This window comes from Pan paniscus, chromosome 16, assembly GCF_029289425.2.
Source record: "Pan paniscus chromosome 16, NHGRI_mPanPan1-v2.0_pri, whole genome shotgun sequence".
In the NCBI taxonomy this organism is placed as follows: Eukaryota; Metazoa; Chordata; class Mammalia; order Primates; family Hominidae; genus Pan; species Pan paniscus.
This window is the reverse complement of record NC_073265.2, coordinates 54,692,077-54,712,903: the sequence shown is the minus strand read 5'-3', so window position 1 is coordinate 54,712,903 and position 20,827 is coordinate 54,692,077. Positions and strand designations below refer to the sequence as shown.

The 20,827-nt window shown below is 39.5% G+C and overlaps 1 protein-coding gene across 21 annotated transcripts in view; it reads left to right on the top strand.

The window, feature by feature from the left end:
* DPP8 (dipeptidyl peptidase 8) overlaps positions 1-20,529 on the top strand; it is a 75,620-nt gene extending 55,091 nt beyond the window's left edge. For 10 of the 21 annotated variants that reach the window (XM_063596725.1, XM_063596724.1, XM_063596723.1 and 7 more), the window contains 5 exons: positions 6,758-6,904; positions 8,714-8,866; positions 11,024-11,166; positions 12,016-12,127; positions 16,005-20,529. In XM_063596725.1, coding sequence (XP_063452795.1) covers positions 6,758-6,904; positions 8,714-8,866; positions 11,024-11,166; positions 12,016-12,127; positions 16,005-16,127 — 678 coding nt within the window. In that variant the 3' untranslated portion in view covers positions 16,128-20,529. Of the gene's footprint in view, positions 1-6,757; positions 6,905-7,289; positions 7,478-8,713; positions 8,867-11,023; positions 11,167-12,015; positions 12,128-16,004 lie in introns of those variants that run through there. The other 11 variants (XM_063596727.1, XM_063596728.1, XM_055099032.2 and 8 more) reach the window with 3 other exon arrangements.
* The last annotated feature ends 298 nt before the right edge of the window (positions 20,530-20,827 follow it).

The window sequence follows — 20,827 nt, the reverse complement described above, 5'->3', positions numbered from 1 at the left end:
GTAAATCAAAAGAGTCTTAACAGATATTTTTAGAAAGCCTTGGTAGCCTAGTGAATTCTCCCTCTTCATTCTAAAGCTGTGTCTCTCAAGCAAATTAAAATATTTTTATCAGCTAGTTAAGGCAACTGCTATACTACTATTTAGCACTGTAAGAAGTTTATACCTTGATTTTCCTTATTCTGGATTAAGTATTAGCCAATGACTGTTAAGTAAATGCTTTGACTATTGGAGTGAAATATTTTGGCCAGGCGCGGTGGCTCACGCCTGTAATCCCAGCACTTTGGGAGGCCGAGGTGGGCAGATCACAAGGTCAGGAGATCGAGACCATCCTGGCCAACAATGATGAAACCCTATCGCTACTAAAAATATAAAAATTAGCTGGGCGTGGTAGTGCGTGCCTAAAATCCCAGCTACTTGGGAGGCTGAGGCAGGAGAATCACTTGAACCAGGGAGTCAGAGGTTGCGGTGAGCCGAGATAGTGCCACTGTACTCCAGCCTGGTGACAGAGCGAGACTCTGTCCAAAATATATATATTTTGGATGGGTGTATTGGTTAATTGCTAAATTTTAAAATTGTTTATTCTTGATTATATATCCTACACTGAGCCTTGGAAGAAATTAAAATATAATTACAGTGTTTTCATAATGCAATCCTTAGATTCAGTAATACCCTTTATAATTAATAATTATACCCAGTTATTTAGTATCTGGAAATGTATCTACATACCAAATTGTACACAAAAAAAGTAAAATAACTACATAAACCATAAAATCTCTAAATCACTTTGCCATCAAGTGTGTTTACAAACAAAATATGATTGACATTTGTATTTTCATCTACACAAGTCATGAAAGAGTTAGCCGGGCGCTGTGGCTCAAGCCTGTAATCCCAGCACTTTGGGAGGCTGAGGCAGCAGGATCACCTGAGGTCAGGAGTTCAAGACCAGCCTGGCCAACATGGCGAAACCTTGTCTCTACTAAAAATACAAAAATTAGTCGGGCGCAGTGGCAGACACCTGTAATCCCAGCTACTAGGGAGACTGAGGCAGGAGAATTGCTCGAACCTGGGAGGTGGAGGTTGCAGTGAGCTGAGATTGTGCCACTACACTGCAGCCCAGGCAACAGAGTAAGACCCTGTCTCAAAAAAGAAAGAAAGAAAGTTAAATTTTAGACTTCTGGTTAAAGCTTGAAGTCAAATATTTGTAAACTTTAAAAAAAAAAAAAGCGGTCGGCCGTGCGCGATGGCTCAAGCCTGTAATCCCAGCACTTTGGGAGGCCAAGGCAGGCGGATCATGAGGTCAGAGGTTCAAGACCAGCCTGGCCAACATAGTGGAACCCTGTCTCTACTAAAAATACAAACATTAGCCAGTGGTGGCAAGTGCCTATAGTCCCAGCTACTTGGGAGGCTAAGGCAGGGGAATCCTTTGAACCCAGGTGCTGGAGGGTTGCAGTGAGCCAAGATCGTACCACTGCACTCCGGCCTGGACAACACAGCGAGACTCTGTCTCAAAAAAAAAAAAAAAAAAAAAGGCTTAATAGAAAGCAACTCAAGAGAGAAATCATAGGACACTCTCAAGCTTTATACATTTGTTAAATTATTTTGATGGTAAGACTAAATAAGAAGATTTTCCCCTCCCAGTGAAGAAATGATACAGTATATAGGATTGTTAAAAGACATTCTAAAAACTAGATTTTAAAGATTAGGCTGGGTGTAGTGGCTCATAACTGTAATCTCAGCAATTTGGGAGGGAGGATCACTTGAGCCTAGGAGTTGGGAGACAAGCCTGAGCAACAAAGTGAGACCCTGTCTCTACAAAAAAATAAAGTTAGCTAGGCGTGGTGGCTCATGCCTGCAGTCCCATCTACTCAAGAGGCTGAGGCAGGAGGATCCCCTGAGCCCAGGAGTTCGAGGTTGCAGTGAGTCATGATCATGCCGCTATACTCCAGCCTGGGTGACAGAGCAAGATCCTGTCTCAAGAAAAAGATTTAAAGGATTCCTTATATGAGTAATTAAGTTTAAAGAGGCTTAGCCACATGAAAAGATGCTCAATATGACTAGTCATTAGAGAAATGCAAATCAAAGCCACTGTGAGATACCAGTTCACACCCATTGGATTGGCTGTTATCAAAAAGAGGAAAATATTAAGTGCTGTACAAGATGTAGAGGAATTGGAACCCTGCCTGGTTCATTGCTGGTGAGAATGTAAAATGTTATAGCTGCTGTGGAAAACAGTATGGCATTTCCTCAAAATGTCAAACATAGAATTACTATATGAGCCAGAAATTCCACTTCTTGATATATACCCAGAAGAATTGAAAATAGGGACAGGAACAGATACTTATACAGCCATAGCCATAGCAGCATTATGCACAGTAGTCAAAAGGCAGTGCACGTGTCCATCAACAGATGAATGGATAAACAAAATGTGGTCTATACATACAACGGAATATTATTCAGCCTTAAAAAGGAGGATGTTCTGACACATAGTATAACACTGATGAACCTAGAGGGCATTATGCTAAGTGAAATAATTATTGCCAGACACAAAAGGACAAATATTATTCCACCTGTATGAGGTACCTATAATAGGCAAATTCATAGGGATAGAAAGTAGAATAGAAGTTGTCAGGGACTGGATGGAAGGAGGATGGGGAGTGTTTGAGTGCTTTGTTTGTTTGATTCTTTGTTTTTGAGACAGTCTCGCTCTGTCTTCCAGGCTATAATGCAGAGGCATGATCTCAGCTCACTGCCTCCTCCACCTCCTGGGTTCAAGCGATTCTCCTGCTTCAGCGTCCCTAGTAGCTGGGATTACAGGCGTGCACCACCGTGCCCGGCTAATTTTTTGTATTTTTAGTAGAGACAGGGTTTCGCCATGTTAGCCAGGCTGGTCTCGAACTCCTCACCTCAAATGATCCACCCGCCTCAGCCTCCCATAGTGCTGGTATTACAGACGTAACCCACCGTGCCTGTCTGGGAGTTATTAATGGGTACAGAATTTCTGTTTGGGTGATGAAAAAGTTCTGGAAATGGATAGTGGTGATGGTTACACAGCAGCATGAATATATTTAATGTCATTGAATTGTATGCTTAAAATGGTTGAAATGGTAAATTTTATATATATTTTACCATAATTTAAAAAATGTTAGCCAATTCAATTAAAACAATTTTTTTTTTTTTTTTGAGATGGAGTCTCGCTGTGTTGCCTAGGCTGGGGCGCAGTGGCACGATCTCGGCTCACTGCAACCTCCACCTCCCAGGTTCAAGCAATTCTTTTGCCTCAGCCTCTTGAGTAGCTGGGACTACAGGTGCGCAGCACCATACCTGGCTAATTTTTATATTTTTAGTAGAGACGGGGTTTCACCATGTTGGCCAAGATGGTCTCGAACTCCTGACCTCAGGTGATCTACCCACCTCGGCCTCCCAAAGTGCTGGGATTACAGGCGTGAGCCACTGCACCTGGCCAAAACAAAATTAATTGTTTAGAATACTTTATGCAGTACAGCTATGCTTTTTTGCACTTACCGAACAGTCATATTTGAAAGGCTATGAGTGAATTTCACCATGTGGTTTTTGAAAAACTATAGGTGACTTAGGATGATTTATTGATTTCTTTCTCAGAATATTCTTCGGAAAAATTCAAATTTGGTGAGGCCAGAGAAGAATCTGGGCTGGATGTGGTGGCTCATGCCTGTAATCCCAGCACTTTGGGAGGCTTAAACAAGAGAATCGCTTTAGCCCAGGAGTTCGAGACCAGATAGGGAGACCCCCATCTCTACAAAAAATAAAAAAATTAGTTGGGCATGGTGGCAGACACCTCTGGTCCCAGCTACTTGGGAGGCTGAGATAGGAGGATTGCTTGAGCCAGGGAGTTTGAAGTTGCAGTGAGCTGTGATCATGCCATTGCACTCCAGCCTGGACAAGAGAGCGAGACCATGTGTCAAAAGAGAAGAAACAGAAGAATCTGGCCAGGTGTGGTGGCTCACGCTTGTAATCTCAGCGCTTTGGGAGGCCGAGGTGGGAGGATTACTTGAGCCCAGGAGTTTGAGACCAGCCTGGGCAACACAGCAAGAACCCCCCCCCCCTTTTTTTTTTTTAAGGTTAAAAAAAAAATAAAGAATCTGGTGTTCAGTTTGCAGGGAGATTTTCCCATGAGATTTCACATGATATCGTGCCCCTGTCCCTTCAGCCTCTTGGAAGATCATTCATCTTCTTGCTCGATGACTTCATTTGGGTTAATTATGAAGTGACTCTCTAATGTAGGACTAGGTCTTTTAATAGCACATAATAACATTGTAAAATTTGTTTAAATCTTTTAAGAGTATGATGTTCATGTGGTCAAAACTGTTCTTTCTTGGTGTATATTCACGTCTAAGTGGAAATATGTTGAAACAGCAACAGTGTCACAATTCATAACATGAAGCGAATTACTTTGTCACTAAAGGCAGCAATTTCTGTAGGTCAGAAAAGAGTGAAATACAAGAAAAGCAGCAGATATTTCCCACTAAAGTTATCAAGGATCAGGTCCTTAAACTTTCCATTATTAACAGCTGTGTTTCTAAACATTTATTTAACAAGGCTGGGTAAGGTGGATCATGTCTGTAACCCCAGCACTTTGGGAGGCTGAGGTGGGCGGATGACTTGAGGTCAGGAGTTTGAGACCAGCCTGGCTAACATGGTGAAACCCCGACCTTACTAAAATTACAAAAATTAGCCAGGCATTGTGGTGCACACCTATAATCCCAGCTACTCAGGAGGCTGAGGCACGAGAATTGCTGGGAGGTGGAAGTTGCAGTGGGCCGAGATCATGCCATTGCACTCCTGCCTGGGTGACTGAGCAACACTACATCTCAAAAAACAAAAAAAGTTTGTGTAACAAATACTTATGTTTCCTAGAATGTGCCAGACACTGTTCTGCAAATAAAAATCCAAAGAGATCAGGCTAGATGATAACAGGACACAGGTTTTGAAGAATTGATACTGAAGGAGACTTTTGGATTCCCAGTGCCGAAAGGCATTATATTTAAGTGTTCATATCAAGCAATTGAGACCATCTTCTATACATGGTAGCAGACAAAGAAGTGAGGTGATTTTCTTTAAATGTTCATATTCGTGTACTTCTCTGCCTAGTATTTCTTCTTTCAGCACTCTCCCTTTAAAGACAAATATCTTTAGCCAGGTGCTGTGGCACACACATGTAATCCCAGCTATTCAGAGGCTGAGGTGGGAGGATTACTTGAGCCCAGGAGTTCGAGGCTGTAGTGAACTATGATTGTACCACCACACTCCAGCCTGGGGTACAGAGTGAGACACCATCTCTTAAGTAAATAAATAAATACAAGTGCCTTTACTCACCAAATGCCCTCTTCCCAAGGTAGAAATGGGAAAAAAACATTATTCTCCTGTTTCTCTTTTTCATTCATTCATTTAGCAAACAGGTATTAAGTTCCTGTGATGTGCTAGGTACTGTTCTAGGCAGTGAGGATACCCAGTGAACATGTCAGACTAATATTCCACTTCATGGACCATAAAGGGAAAATAATAAGCAAACATAAAAAGATATGATGGTGAGACCCCATCTCTACAAAAAAATTTAAAAATTAGCCAGGCATGGTGGTGCACACCTGTAGTCCCAGCTACTTGAAGGCTGAGGCAGGAGGATCACTTGAGCCCAGGAATTTGAGGCAGCACTGAGCTATGATTGCACCACTGCACTCCAGCCTGGAGACCCCATCTCTTAAAAAAAAAAAAGTATGACTTTTTTTGTTTGTTTTTTGAGACAGAGTCTCGCTGTGTTGCCCAGGCTGCAGTGCAGTGGTGTGATCTTTGCTCAGTGCAACCTCTCTGCCTTCTGGGTTCAAGCAATTCTCATGCCTCTGCCTCCCGAGTGACTGGGATCACAGGCGCTCCCCACCATGCCCAGCTAATTTTTTGTTTTTGGTAGAGACGGGGTTTCGCCATGTTGGCCAGGCTGGTCTCGAACTCCTGACCTCAGGTGATCCACCCGCTTCAGCCTCCCAAAGTGCTGGGATTACAGGTGTGAGCCACCACGCTCAGCCCAAAAGTATGACTTTTTATAATGGAAGTTCTATGAAGATTTGCTGGGAAAGGGGATGGCAAGACCTTTCCTGAGGTTACAAACATTGAGAAGGAATGAGCCATGCAAAAGATGTGAGAGAAAAGCATTCCAGACACAGAAAACGGTAAATGTCAAGTTCCTGGGGCTAGAACCAACTTGATAGTGTTGACAATAAGGTTAGAGTACAGTGCACTTGGAGAGAAATGGTATGAGATGAGGTCAGAGGTAGCCAAAGATCTCAAGGGCCATGTAGACTTATTCTGAAGGGTAATGGTAGGCAGTGGAGGAAGCCAAGCAGCAGTCATATCTGATGTCTCATGGGGAGGAAAGTTTTTCTTATTTGTCCTTGTAACTGTCATTCGAATAGCACAGTTCTTCAGGGTAGAAGTAATCAATTTAGTAACTTTTTATATGGGGTGGGTTGATTCACTTATATGTAATTAATATTTAAGTTAGAATTTTAAAGCCTATGGTTGTTCAGTAATTGCCCTGAACTTGAGTGTGAAGTTAAGCAGGAAGCAAATAAACGGACTTGTTAATTTAAAAAGAAATGACTTAAAAAATTACATTTTAAAGGTAAAATAATAGTGAAATTAAGCTTTCTATTTCTTGCAATGCCCAGCCGCTCTTGGGTTTTTATATGCTTCCATATGATAAACTGAAGTTGTGTTTCTTCCTCAGGTGCAGTTGGTGAATAATCGGTTTAAAGGAGTCAAGTATTTCCGCTTGAATACCCTAGCCTCTCTAGGTTATGTGGTTGTAGTGATAGACAACAGGGGATCCTGTCACCGAGGGCTTAAATTTGAAGGCGCCTTTAAATATAAAATGGTGTGTGAGCATAAAACACTTTTCTTTTACAGACATTTACATTTTCTGGTGCATTGTTTGGTGTGAAACCCTTGAAAGAGAGTTGGGGGAAAGGGCTATGAATGAGTGAGTGAGAGAGTGTATGTGTTAGAGTTTGGGGGTGGGAGAGAAGATGCAACTTGATGTACACTCTACTTATACGTAACTTTGGGGAACTGAGATAGAGCCACTTGTACATAGAAATATCCTCTCTGTTTTGTATGTTCACTTGGGTAGAATTTAGCACCATTTAGCTTTCAGCATCCTGTACACAGTTGAGGAATAATTGAGATTTGTTCTGTCCTCTGTGAAGAGGGAATCCAACTGGTTAGTGCCTTCCTTGTGACAAGCCTCTTTCTCTCTACAGGAAGCTTTAAATGCTACCTTTTAGAGATGCCCCATGTCCTTTCTGCTGCTTTGGGAAATGATGAGAATCCGATGTTCCTTTTGCACAGTAAGGCAGTTACTGTGTTTGCCAGTGTTATTGGACATGCTGAGTAAGACATGGGGATTTTCTCCCACAGCCAGTTCTTTGACCTTATGTTGTATTCTCATGTAAGTTTTTTTGTTTTTATTTTTGTTTTTGGCTCAGTGAAGTGAGATTGCGTGCACTGGCAGGCCTAGTAATATAGACAAGGTGGTGGTGGTAGGAATTAGGACTTTAAAGAAGTAGTATGTTCAGTTCCTAGAGGTAGTATAATAGGGAAATAAGAAGACAGGGCCTCAAGAGCAACTCCTTCTGCTTTACTGCACTAAAAATTAAAAAGGAGAAGTAGGCCAGGTGCAGTGGCTCACGCGTGTAATCCCAGCACTTTGGGAGGCCAAGGCAGGAGGATCACTTGAGCCCAGGAGTTCAAGACCAACCTGGGCAACATAATGAGACCCCACCTCTACAAATGAGTTAAAAAATTAGCTGGGCATGGTGGTGCATGCCTGTGGTCCCAGCTACTTGGGAGGCTGAGGTGGGAGGATCACTTGAGCCCGGGAGGTTGAGCTACAGTGATCCCTGGTCACACTACTGCACTCCAACCTGGACAGCAGAGTGAGACCATGTCTCCAAAAAAATAGATAAAAAGGAAAAGTAAAATTAATTACTTAAGGGGCTAATTTTTTGTCTTTGGGTATAGGAAGGCTTGTTACAAGGAAGATGCTGACCTCTTAGCAGACAACAGAACAAATGGAAATGGGAAATACCCAAATAGCAAGGGACAGTTTGAGTAGAAGTAGGAGGGAGCTTTATGACTAAGTGGTAACTAAACTCTAGGACAGGCTAGCAACAGAAGCTATAGGCCCCTATCTCCAAATAGATTTTTAAAAAATTTGAGGGAGAGGGGGCAACAGAATCTCAGTTGGTAATAAACTCTAATCTAAAAAAACCTACGGGGCCGGGTGTGGTGGCTCACGCCTGTAATCCCAGCAATTTGGGAGGCCGAGGCGGGTGAATCACTTGAGGTCAGGAGTTCGAGACTAGCCTGGCCATAGTGAAACTCCGTCTCTACTAAAAAATACAAAAATTAGCTGGGCATGGTGGCGCATGCCTGTGATCCCAGCTACTCGGGAGGCTGAGGCAGGAGAATCACTTGAATCCACCAGGCAGAGGTTGCAGTGAGCCGAGACTGCGTCATTGCACTCCAGCCTGGGTGACAGAGTGAGACTCCATCTCAAAAAATAAATAAAATAAAAATTAAAACACCTACAGGTATTTTTAGTAAAAACATTTATCATCTTTGAAAGCACTCTATGAGACTTTTATTCATCAGAATCAGTGAAATGTTCTCCCTTTTTTGACAGGGTCAAATAGAAATTGACGATCAGGTGGAAGGACTCCAATATCTAGCTTCTCGATATGATTTCATTGACTTAGATCGTGTGGGCATCCACGGCTGGTCCTATGGAGGATACCTCTCCCTGATGGCATTAATGCAGAGGTCAGATATCTTCAGGGTATGTGACTTCCTATTATACTCATTTTTGCAATAAGGGTAGATTTTTCTGTAAATGGAGGATATATGAAAATGTCTATTTTCTGAAGGTTTACAGAGTTGGCAATTTTTTTTTTTTTTTTGAGACGAAGTCTTGCTCTGTAACCCAGGCTGGAGTGCAGTGGCGCGATCTCAGCTCACTGCAATCTCTGCCCCTGGGTTCAAGTGATTCTCATGTCTCAGCCTCCTGTTCTCATATCTCAGCCTCCTGAGTAGCTGGGATTACAAGTGCCCACCACCACACCTGGCTAATTTTTATTTTTATTTTTTTTAAAGTAGAGATGGGATTTCACCATATTGGCTAGGCTGGTCTCAAACTCCTGACCTCAAGAGATCCACCTGCGTTGGCCTCCCAAAGTGCTAGGATTACAGGCATGAGCCACTGCGCCTGGCCCAGAGTTGGCAATATTGTAGAATGTTAGGGTTTGTATGTTTAAAAGCCATGTGAAATGTATATATATCTCAAGTTTGTTTTTTGTTGTTGTTCTGTTTTGTTTTGTTTTGAGACGGAGTCTCGCTCTTCACCCAGGCTGGAGTGCAGTGACGTGATCTTGGCTCACTGCAGCCTCCACCTCCTGGGTTCAAGTGATTTCCAGCTAATTTTTGTACTTTTAGTAGAGATGGAGTTTCACCATGTTGGCTAGGCTGGTCTTGAACTCCTGACCTGAAGTGATCCCTCTGCCTTGGCCTCCCAAAGTGCTGGGATTACAGGCGTGAACCACTGCGCCCAGCCTTCAAGTTTTATGTGTGTAGATATATATATATGTATGTGTGTGTGTGTGTGTATATATTTTTCTTTTAAACATGTATAATGTTTAAATCTGTCAACTGGATAACCAGTTACTGGCTGTTTATAGATACATGCCAAAGAGTGTAGGAGATGGTTATGATTAGTAAAACACATACAACATACCTGTTGGATTGTAATTACTTAATTTTTGGACTGCAAGCTATGAGGGCAGGGACCTGTTTGCCCTGTACACCATTGTATCCTCAGCAGTCAAGCACAATGCTGGGCATATAGTAGGCCCTCAATAAATGTGCTGAATGAATTAATTATTAAATGTATAAATGCTTACAATTCTGTAAACAAACTCTTGGAAAAATATACTAGAAGAAATTACATAAGGATGATAACAATTGTTGAGAATAGGAATTATGAGTAGTGTTTCTTTTTTAATATTTCAATAACATGATGTTACTTTACAGTGAAAGGTAATTTTTTAAAATTTTATTTTATTTTATTTTTTTGAGACAGAGTCTTGCTGTCACCCAGGCTGGAATGCAGTGGTGCGATCTCGGCTCACTGCAACCTTCGCCTCTCAGGTTCAAGCGATTCTCGTGCTTCAGTCTCCCAAGTAACTGGGATTAAAGGCGCCCACCACTATTCCCAGCTAATTTTTGTATTTTTAGTAGAGACGAGATTTCACCATGTTTGCCAGGCTGGTCTCAGTCTCCTGACCTTGGGTGATCCGCCCGCCTCAGCCTCCCAAAGTGCTGGGATTACAGGTGTGAGCCATTGCACCTGACCCTTAATTTTTATTTTTAAGAACAAAAACAATAAGGTTTTTATTCTTGCACATATATCTAGATAATCTTTATAATAACCATAAATAAATTCTGACCACTTCCATAATTTTCCCAGGTTTGTAGCTGTCAAGAAAATAGAGTATTTAAATATAAAACTACGTATAGGAGAGGCAAATTTTTAGTATATTTCATTTATTGTTTTAAATTCTATATTGCCAACAGAGGCTTAAAAAAAAAAAGGTGGCTCCTTTTTTACATAAAACTGACAGTTCTCGCACGTTTTTTCCTCAGTAGCAGGATGTAGTTCAGTTGTCTTTTAATAACGGGCCTGGCTTTCATATTTCAGCTAGCCCAGGTTAAAGGTTTGGTATGTAGAATGCCCATGGAACATGAAACTGACTCACAGAGTATCAAATTCTTGACCTTGGCACTTCACTTCGTATTCTGAGTTGCCTAAGACATGTATGCGCCAGTAGTAAGGCTAAAGCTTAAGGATAATTTTAGACTGTAAATTTGCAGTTGTAAGATCTCACTGCTAGCCACTGTCTTTTTCCAGACCACACTTGACTGTCAATGTCATCTTATGCAGGTTGCTATTGCTGGGGCCCCAGTCACTCTGTGGATCTTCTATGATACAGGATACACGGAACGTTATATGGGTCACCCTGACCAGAATGAACAGGGCTATTACTTAGGATCTGTGGCCATGCAAGCAGAAAAGTTCCCCTCTGAGTAAGTGCAAGCTTTTTTTTTTTTTTTTTTAAATTGAGACAGGGTCTCACTCTGTCACTTAGGCTGGAGTGTAGTGGCATGATCAGGGCTCCCTGTAGCTTCAAACTCCTGGGCTCAGAGGATCCTCCCACCTCAGCCCCCGAGTAGCTGGGTCTACAGGCACGTGCCACCATGCCCGCCTAATTTTTTGTATTTTTAGTAGAGTCAGGGTTTTATCATGTTGCCTAGGGTGGTCTCAAACTCCTGAACTCAAGTTATCTGCCCACCTCAGACTCCCAAAGTGCTGGGATTACAGGCATGAGCCACCGGGCACAGCCTAATTCAAGCTTTAAAATGAAGATTATAAATTTTCAATTGTATTTTAAAAAATTGTCTTTAATCCTAATGAAAAATTCAAATACTGAAAAACCAAGACAAATGTTATACTAGAATAGCATGGCTGTTTCTTAAAACTGAATTACAGGCCAGTTCATATAATGTTTCTTTACAAGTTATATTTGAAGCAGTTGTTTTTGCTGAAAAAAGTTAAGTACATGACTTTCAAGGTGGAAAAAATTTTATGTCTGCCTGCATATATTTTACAAATAGTTCTTCTAGGGACATGCTATAATTATAGATGTGTTCTAATATTTTAATTATAAAAAATTGAACACAAGATCTTTTTTTAATCTTTCATTGCATGTGGCATCTGGTTAATATGTTACAAATTTAATATTGAAAATACTGAATTCTTATTCTAACATTACAGTATAAGGAAGTTAATATGGTTAAGTATGATTAAATAAGTGAAATGGTTTTCCCAAATACTCTACTATTTTGCCTAATCCTCTGATATTTCCATTTCTCCAGACCAAATCGTTTACTGCTCTTACATGGTTTCCTGGATGAGAATGTCCATTTTGCACATACCAGTATATTACTGAGTTTTTTAGTGAGGGCTGGAAAACCATATGATTTACAGGTGAGTTACTCTACATTTTCTAGTTAAATGCAGTCATGATTAGTGATTGATTACTTTGAAATCTATTGACTGTGGGGTAAGGCCAGATTTTTAGAGTGTCCACCCTCTGCTTAAGAGAACTAAAGTAAGAGGCATATTTACTAGTGCCTGTAGTTGGATAAAAATTAAGATTCTGTTGCAGTCAGGCTGACATACCTGCCTATCAGATTACATGACTGTGTGTCTGTATCTGCTTTCAGTTTGGAAGCATGGAAAAGATGACAGGAAGTCCATTCACTGTTCTCCTTTGCTTTTCTTTTTCCACTTTGAAGGGTGAGGATGTGCTATTTTGATTTCATGGTTGTAAAAGGATTTTTAGGGCCTGATTATATGGTCTTTTGATTTTCTTTTATTTTACATTGACATTGGAGGAAAAACCAGCAAGTTACTCTCCTCCATTGCTCCATTATTCATTGCTCCTTATTCCAGTTTTTCTTAAAACTGTGTTTTACTCCTTAAACAGATTATGTGCACACAAAAAATGAAAAAATTACTTTTTCCTTTTTAACATTTCAGTTGATATTTATGTTTAAACTATGAGATATTTATAGCAGTAGTTTTTAAGCTTTTTGGTTTCAGGACACCTTTACCTACCAAAGAACTTTGTTTATGTCAATTATATCAATCAATATTTCTCATGTAAGATATGAAAACTGAGAAAATTTTTAAATATTTTAAAATAATAAACTATCAGCCCGGCACAGTGGCTCATGCCTGTAATCCCAGCACTTTAGGAGGCCAAGGCAGGTGGATCACTTGAGGTCAGGAGTTCGAGACCAGCCTGACCAACATGGAGAAACCCTGTCTCTACTAAAAATACAAAAATTAGTCAGGCATGGTGGCGCATGCCTGTAATCCCAGCTACTTGGGAGGCTGAGGCAGGAGAACTGCTTGAACTGGGGAGGCGGAGGTTGCGATCAGCTGAGATCGCGCCATTGCACTCCAGCCTGGGCAACAAGAGTGAAACTCCGTCTCAAAAAAAAAATAATAATAATAATAATAAACTATTACATGTTAACACAAATCACATTTTTCATAGAGAAAAACTATATTCCAAAACAAAAAATAATTTACTGAGAAAAACAGCAATATTTTACATTTTTCTAAATTCCTTTAATGTCTGACATAGTAGTAAAGAAGACACTTGCATTCTTATGTCTCTTTCTGTACTCAGTCTGTTGTGATATGTTGTTTCGACTAAAGTATGTGAAGAAAAATTTGGCCTCACAGAGTATGTAGTTATGAAATGGGGCCGGGCGCAGTGGCTCACGCCTGTAATCCCAACACTTTGGGAGGCCGAGGCAGGCAGATTACCTGAGGTCAAGAGTTCACAACCAGCCTGGCAAACATGGTAAAACCCCATCTCTATGAAAAATACAAAAATTAGCTAGGTGTGGTGGTGCATGCCTGTAATCCCAACTACTCAGGAGGCTGAGGCATGAGAATTGCTTGAACCCGGGAGGCAGAGGTTGCAGTGAGCCGAGATTGTGCCACTGAACTCCAGCCTGGGTGACAGAGTGGACTCTGTCTTAAAAAAAAGGAAATGGGAGGAGTATTTTAGCTTTTTCAGATAATTGTAAATACTATTCTTTGATACTGTACCAAAACTGGACAAGTGGTAGTTTCTTAAAGGTTGTGGGATTTTGTTTGTTTGTTTTTGTTGTTTTAAATATATATATTATATATACTTTTTATTATATATATATATTTAAATTATATATATATATATATTTTATTTTTATTTTTATTTTTTTTCTTTTTGAGATGGAGACTTGCTCTCTCACCCAGGCTGGAGCGCAGTGGTGTGATCTTGGCTAACTGCAACCTCTGCCTCCCGGGTTCAAGCAGTTCTCATGCCTCAGCCTCCTGAGTAGCTGGGACTACAGGCTCATACCACTATGCCCAGCTAATTTTTTTGTACTTTTAGTAGAGACGGGGTTTCACCATGTTGGCTAGGCTGGTCTCAAACTGCTGACCTCAGGTGATTCGAGGCCTTGGCCTCCAAAAGTGTTGGGATTACAGGCGTGAGCCACTACACCCAGGCTAAATATATATATATATATATATATATATATATATATATATATATATTTTTAGATATATATGTATATTTTATATATTATATATGTATATTTTATATATATATATATATATTTTTTTTTTTTTTTTTGAGATGGAGTTTCGCTCTGTCACCCAGGCTGGAGTGCGGTGGCGCAATCTTGGCTTACTGCAAGCTCCGCCTCCCGGGTTCACGCCATTCTACTGCCCCAGCCTCCCGAGTAGCTGGGACTACCGGTGCCCGCCACCACGCCTGGCTAATTTTTTGTATTTTTAGTACAGACGGGGTTTCACTGTGTTAGCCAGGATGGTCTCGATCTTCTGACCTCGTTATCCGTAGGTGTCAGCCTCCCAAAGTGCTGGGGTTACAGGCATGAGCCACCGCGCCCAGCCTAAATATATTTTTAAAAATAAATAGAGATGGGTGTCACTAAGTTGCCCAGGCTGATCTCAAACTCCTGAACTCAAGCGATCCTCCCACCTGAGCCTCCCAAAGTGCTAAGATTGCAGGGTGAGCTACCATGCTCAGCCAAGGAATTTTTTGTTGTTTTTTATTTATTTTTTTTTAAATAGAGTCTTACTGTGATTCCTGGGCTAGTTTCAAACTCCTGGGGTCAAGTAATCCTCCCACCTCAGCCTCCCAAGTAGCTGAGACTACAGGGAATGGGCTACTGCATCTGGCTTAAAGCTAGGTTTTAGTGTGGAATCTGAAGTGATATATATAAACTTCATACTCTGTCACATTAAAGTTAGTGGATCTTATACTTCAGATGGATCTTTTACCATGCATTGGCCATCTGGAAAATACTGGCTCACTGTGTTATGCCAGTCTTTCAAATATTGACTCCTTTTATTGTACAATATTTTTAAAATCACATATAATAATATTACCACTGAGCTCATCGGAAAAGTGTCTAAGTATTGGGAAGCTCGTTAGTTAATAGTAGTAGATGCAAGTTTTCCAAAATTCTAACTCAAAAGCCCAGATTTTATCATTGGCAACAAATACTGTCAGTGTTGTCCTTGAAGTGACCGGCTCACTTCATTCACTTTTGAGAAAATATTTACTGGATACCCTAAATAACCATAGTTGTCAGTCATTCTTTGAAGTTAAAAATGGAGTTCCATTTAAAAAGCAGCAGTTCAGCTTGTGACTCATTCACACTAGTACTTTTCTTTGAGACATCCTATAGCACAGGTGCTTTATGCATTCCCATTTCATAAACACAGAATATTAAAAAGACTTCTACTCAAAGGTTGTAACTTAATAAATTCTAATTTTTACTGCTACTTAATTGAAACTGACATTTTTCTTTTTTATTGGAAGTGTGTGGTGGTGAGGAATACTGTGACTTCTAGTGCAGTTTAATGATAGTGCCTTGATTCATGCTAACCAGCAGTTTTACTCACCTTTGCTTTTGCATCATCACTGTAAATGCTGATACAACAAGTAAAGGCAAATAATGTCTTTGTGTTGTTCTAAAAGTAGTTTTGACCGTGTCTATCCCTTGAAAAGGTTTCAGAGACCTCTGAAAGTCTGCAGACCACACTTAGAGAACAAACCATTGGTCTACAGATAAATCCATCATTAAGCCTAATGTTAAATAAGGAAATCATAAGATGAAGAGAGGAGCGTTTAGATAGGATTTATTCTACAATATTGCATAGAGGCTGTGCTTCGTATTATTAATCCTGTTAAAAATCTCTGGAAAGCTTTGGAAGAAGATGTATTACTAAATTCTTTTTTTTTTTTGTATCTTTATTTTTTGTTGTTGGTAAGATCTATCCTCAGGAGAGACACAGCATAAGAGTTCCTGAATCTGGAGAACATTATGAACTGCATCTTTTGCACTACCTTCAAGAAAACCTTGGATCACGTATTGCTGCTCTAAAAGTGATATAATTTTGACCTGTGTAGAACTCTCTGGTATACACTGGCTATTTAACCAAATGAGGAGGTTTAATCAATAGAAAACACAGAATTGATCATCACATTTTGATACCTGCCACGTAACATCTACTCCTGAAAATAAATGTGGTGCCATGCAGGGGTCTACGGTTTGTGGTAGTAATCTAATACCTTAACCCCACATGCTCAAAATCAAATGATACATATTCCTGAGAGACCCAGCAATACCATAAGAATTACTAAAAAAAAAAAAAAGACATTAGCACCATGTATTCATACTACCCTATTTTCACTTTTAATAGTATTATAAACTTCATGAACTTAATTAGTGTATTTTTACAGTATACTTTTGAGTTTGTTAAAATATGATGATATTAGTGATTGGTTTGGTTCAGTTCCAGAATCTCTGACTAGTTACAGATTTGATAGCACTTAAATGTAATTGAATAGCTTATGCTTCATTGCTTGGGCATATCCAGCATGTTATGAACTAATAACTATTAAACTTAACCAGTCATTCATTAATAATTTTTCAAGGATAACTTAGTGGCCTCCTAAAGACACTTGTTTTGGCACTGACCAGTTTTTAGCCAATTTAATCTGTATCTAGTATAAATAATTCTCATTTTTCTTTGATGATATTAACAGTGGGCTTTTCCTTTTGCATAAAGGCTAGTAACTGTATATGTAGCATGGATTTAATTAGTCATGATATTGATAATTACAGGCAGAAAATTTTTAATCAAATGATTAGAGCTTAAATATTTGCAGGCAAGTTTTTTTTTTTCCTTTAAGAAAAGGAAAAAGTACACATTCACTAGAATTCTTCAGAAAATTTAGTGGTGCCAGTTTCCATTTGGTATTTCCTTATTAAAATATTCTAGAATTTTAAGGAGATTGAAGGGAATCACAGTGGGGTGGGGAGACCTGGGTTTGGGGAATGACAGAGAGAAGAGGTGGTGAGGGCCTGATTAAAAACTAAGCAGAAGTAGTTTTAACAAAAATACTCATGAAAATGTTTGGAAACTGAAATTTAAACAACTGTAATATTAAGGAAACCAGAATCAATAAATCACTGTCTTGCCAGCACAGCTACAGAGTAACATGATTCAGGGGAGGAAAAGTTCCTTAGAGTTACTTTTATAATTCTTTTTTTTTTTTTCCTCTTAGGTTTAGAAATGTTACAAATTTAAACTTTATCCTTTTAAAATTATTTGAACATAATTTAGATATTGTAAGCTTAAAATACAAATGTTTACAGATAACCTCTTTACCGTAAACTAATCCCTGGCAAGCCATGGCTCTCTTTTTTTTTGGTGTTTAAAGCCTGTAAACAGTTTTTCTGAATGATCGTGAACTTTTCTTGGTTTAGCACTAGGATTTAGCTATGAAGAGAGCTCATAGGCTTTCAGGTGCTAATTGAGATCTGCCCTGTTAGAGTCTTGGGGTGCTAGATTGGTCACATTGACACCAGTGGCAGGGAAGGCATCTATGAGTTTGATGCTTTTTATCACACACTTCAGTGTTTAGAAAGTTATTACCAATACTTTTAAACAACACTCCAAGAAAATTTGCTATATTTCTTTCTCATCACTACAGAGAGAGTAGATTTCCCCATAGAGAGCACAGCCTCCATTAGTAAGGTTGGTGACTATTGGTAAGAGGTGGACTTCATTGACACCAAGTGGGAGGTAGGGAAAGCCCAGAAATGGCAGGATGATATGGTGGTTCTGTCATTGGGAAAGGTATTGGGTTTTGCTGTTTGTATTTATACTGTATAATAGATACCACGCTTTTTCTTATCTGTATATGTATTGCTTTTCATGTTTGATATTTTCCCATGCCAAGATTTGTTTATATATATTTTCAATGTTAAATTAAATTGATTTGGGTAACTTTCTTCCCCAAGAAAGTATTTTCCCCCTTAAGTATATATCTGACTGTGGAGGGTGTTTTGTTTTGTTTTGTTTTGTTTGGACTAATTGGCCTTGAAGGATCTATCCTTATAATATATGCAAAGTAGAAATGGTATACAGTAGCTTTTAAGCAGCTACTGCATTGAAACGTCTCACCCATTAAGGCTGTTTCTTCAAAGTGGCATCTCTTATTTTACCGAAACAAACTTAGAAAACTTCATGTACTCAGGAGTTCACAGGTGTTTTCCTTTTGCATGTTGCCTTCTCCTTTCCTCCTATCACAAAGAATGCTTCTATTATCACTCCCAGTCACTTAAATGCCATTCTGCTTCTTTAGCAGGAAAAAATACCTGAATGAATTCTCTTACAGAAAGACAGTTTGACTGAATTTGCTTTTTACAACCAGTGTGGAAAATATCATAGTCAATTGAGGCAATCAGTAGAAATCTCACTAAAGTTTGTACCCCCTGAGTATGGGTAACAGCTTAAACGGCAAGAATATATAAAAGTAGCAACAGTTTAGTGGGAGCCAAAAAGCACTAGGTTAAATATCATACTACGTTTTTAAAGACTTGATAAATGTGTACACTTGAACAACCATCCAGAGGGATAGTTACTTGAGCATTATAGAGTAGTGGAACTCAAAATCTAAGATTCATCTGGGATACTTCTAAAAGAAATGTAGAGTTTTGAATCTCACTCTTAAAAATGTGTATTCCCAGGCTAGGCATGGTGGCTCACGCCTGTAATCCTAGCACTTTGGGAGGCCAAGGCGGGTGAATCACTTGAAGTCAGGAGATCAAGACCAGCTTGGTCGACATGGTGAAACCCCGTCTCTACTAAAAGTACAAAAAAATTAGCTGGACATGATGGCGTGTGCCTATAATCCCACCTACTCGGGAGGCTGAGGCAGGAGAATCGCTTGAACCTGGGAGGCAGAAGTTGCAGTGAGCCGAGATGGCGCCACTGTAGTCCAGTCTGGGCGACAGAGTGAGATTCTGCCTCAAAATAAATAAATAAATAAAAATTTGTATTCCATTGATTTGGGTAGACACCAGGAATGTGCATTTCTAACAAGCTTTCCAGGCGATCCTACAGTAAGTCATCTGTGGACTACTTTAAGAAACTCTTCTATAGAGAATGGAGTTGGATTAATAATAGGTGATTTTTTACACTGGACTGATTCACAAGAACCTAAACAGTAGTCCATGAAGCTGCTCATCTATGGTAACTATTTGGCCCCTTCTCACTCTGAAAGCAGCAGGAGATGTTGTTTACTTTGTTTCTATCCCCTTTGTCTGGAGATTAATTTTGGAATGAAAGTTTTTCTCTCTATGCCATTCCTGGTTCTTTTCCAAAGCCTCATACAAGAGGATTAGGTCACAATGCATGCATTACCTTTTAAAAGAATGCGATATTGATACCGATGCTTACTTTTTTTTTTTTTTTACTACTTGTTTTATTCCTTCCAGAAAGTATAGCCCGCCTTTCTATAGCATAGTTCTCTTTAGGTGGAATGATTCCTATAAGATTTCTCATTATTAAATCATGCATTTTTCAAGATGGAATCAATCTTTGATTTAATCTAAGCTGATATTCTCATTTGTTAGAAGAACAACCTACATGCTAGAGAGAGAGGAGGAAATATACCCACGACCACACAGCCAGTTAGTATCCAGTTGGTGCTGGACTCCAGCCAGGTGTCCTGCCTCATGGTAGTTAAATGATATATAGAAAAGGTAAATTTTTAAAGAAATATGTATTAATATATTCCTATAAAACATTTTAAAGGTAACCACATAAAAATGGTTAATTTTTCCATTCCAAAGTAAATGCTAAGCATGTTTATTAATGAAGCAGTACTTCTGATTAGTATATGACATTCTGAAGTTAATTAAACTCATTGCACTAAATGTGTCTTCCTTGGTATAGTGGAGGATTTGAGGATTGGAATATAAAGTAGAGTGCTTGCTTAAGCCTGGGAGCCCATCTTTATAGCTATTTGATGTAAGAAAAGAGACATGGCCATTTCTAAACTATATAAGGTGAGTGTGTCTATTCCCAGCAGATATAAAGGAAAAAGGAAACTTTTTTGATTCCCACCTTCCCAGCCTCACCTAGCCATCTTCCAGCCTCAAATATAGAGATGTTAGTGCAAGGTCCTGGGCTGTAGGTAATCATTTCATAAGTCCTTTACAGATAAAGAAAAAGTAGTGTTTGTATGTTTGTTTTTAAGTAACCCCAAAACAAATTTATGTTGTATTCAGCAAAATTGGAATTCAGGTGTTTAATTTTAGAACATAAAGTGCCTGCTGTTTTAAGCATTGACTTGTATAAAAAGAATTGCATGTCTCACTCCAGTAAGCTTATGGGTTTTCTCATTTTTAGGTATATGGCTTTTAATCATGTAAAGTGAAACATTAGTTTTGTTGCATTTTATTACAGGTTCTTTGTTGCAATAAAGATGCTGCTGAAATTAATTGATTTAAGTGTTCCTTTTTCTTCCATTTCCCCATGGGAAATGTACAACCTTGCCTTGATTAGTGACAACTGTGGAGTGACTAATACACATGAACAAGGTCATGTGCTTGCAGTGGAGAAGAGAAACTGTAGTATGAAGGATTACATGGGTGTTTTAGTATAAACACTAACCAAAATGCATCCAAGCCCAATGGGAGGTGTGCAGAGAACTGCTTTCTATCTGCAAGTGGTTACCAACATCCAGTGGTTGATACTACAAGGGTAAATGGTGTTAGAGCCAGTGAGGAGCATATCCCC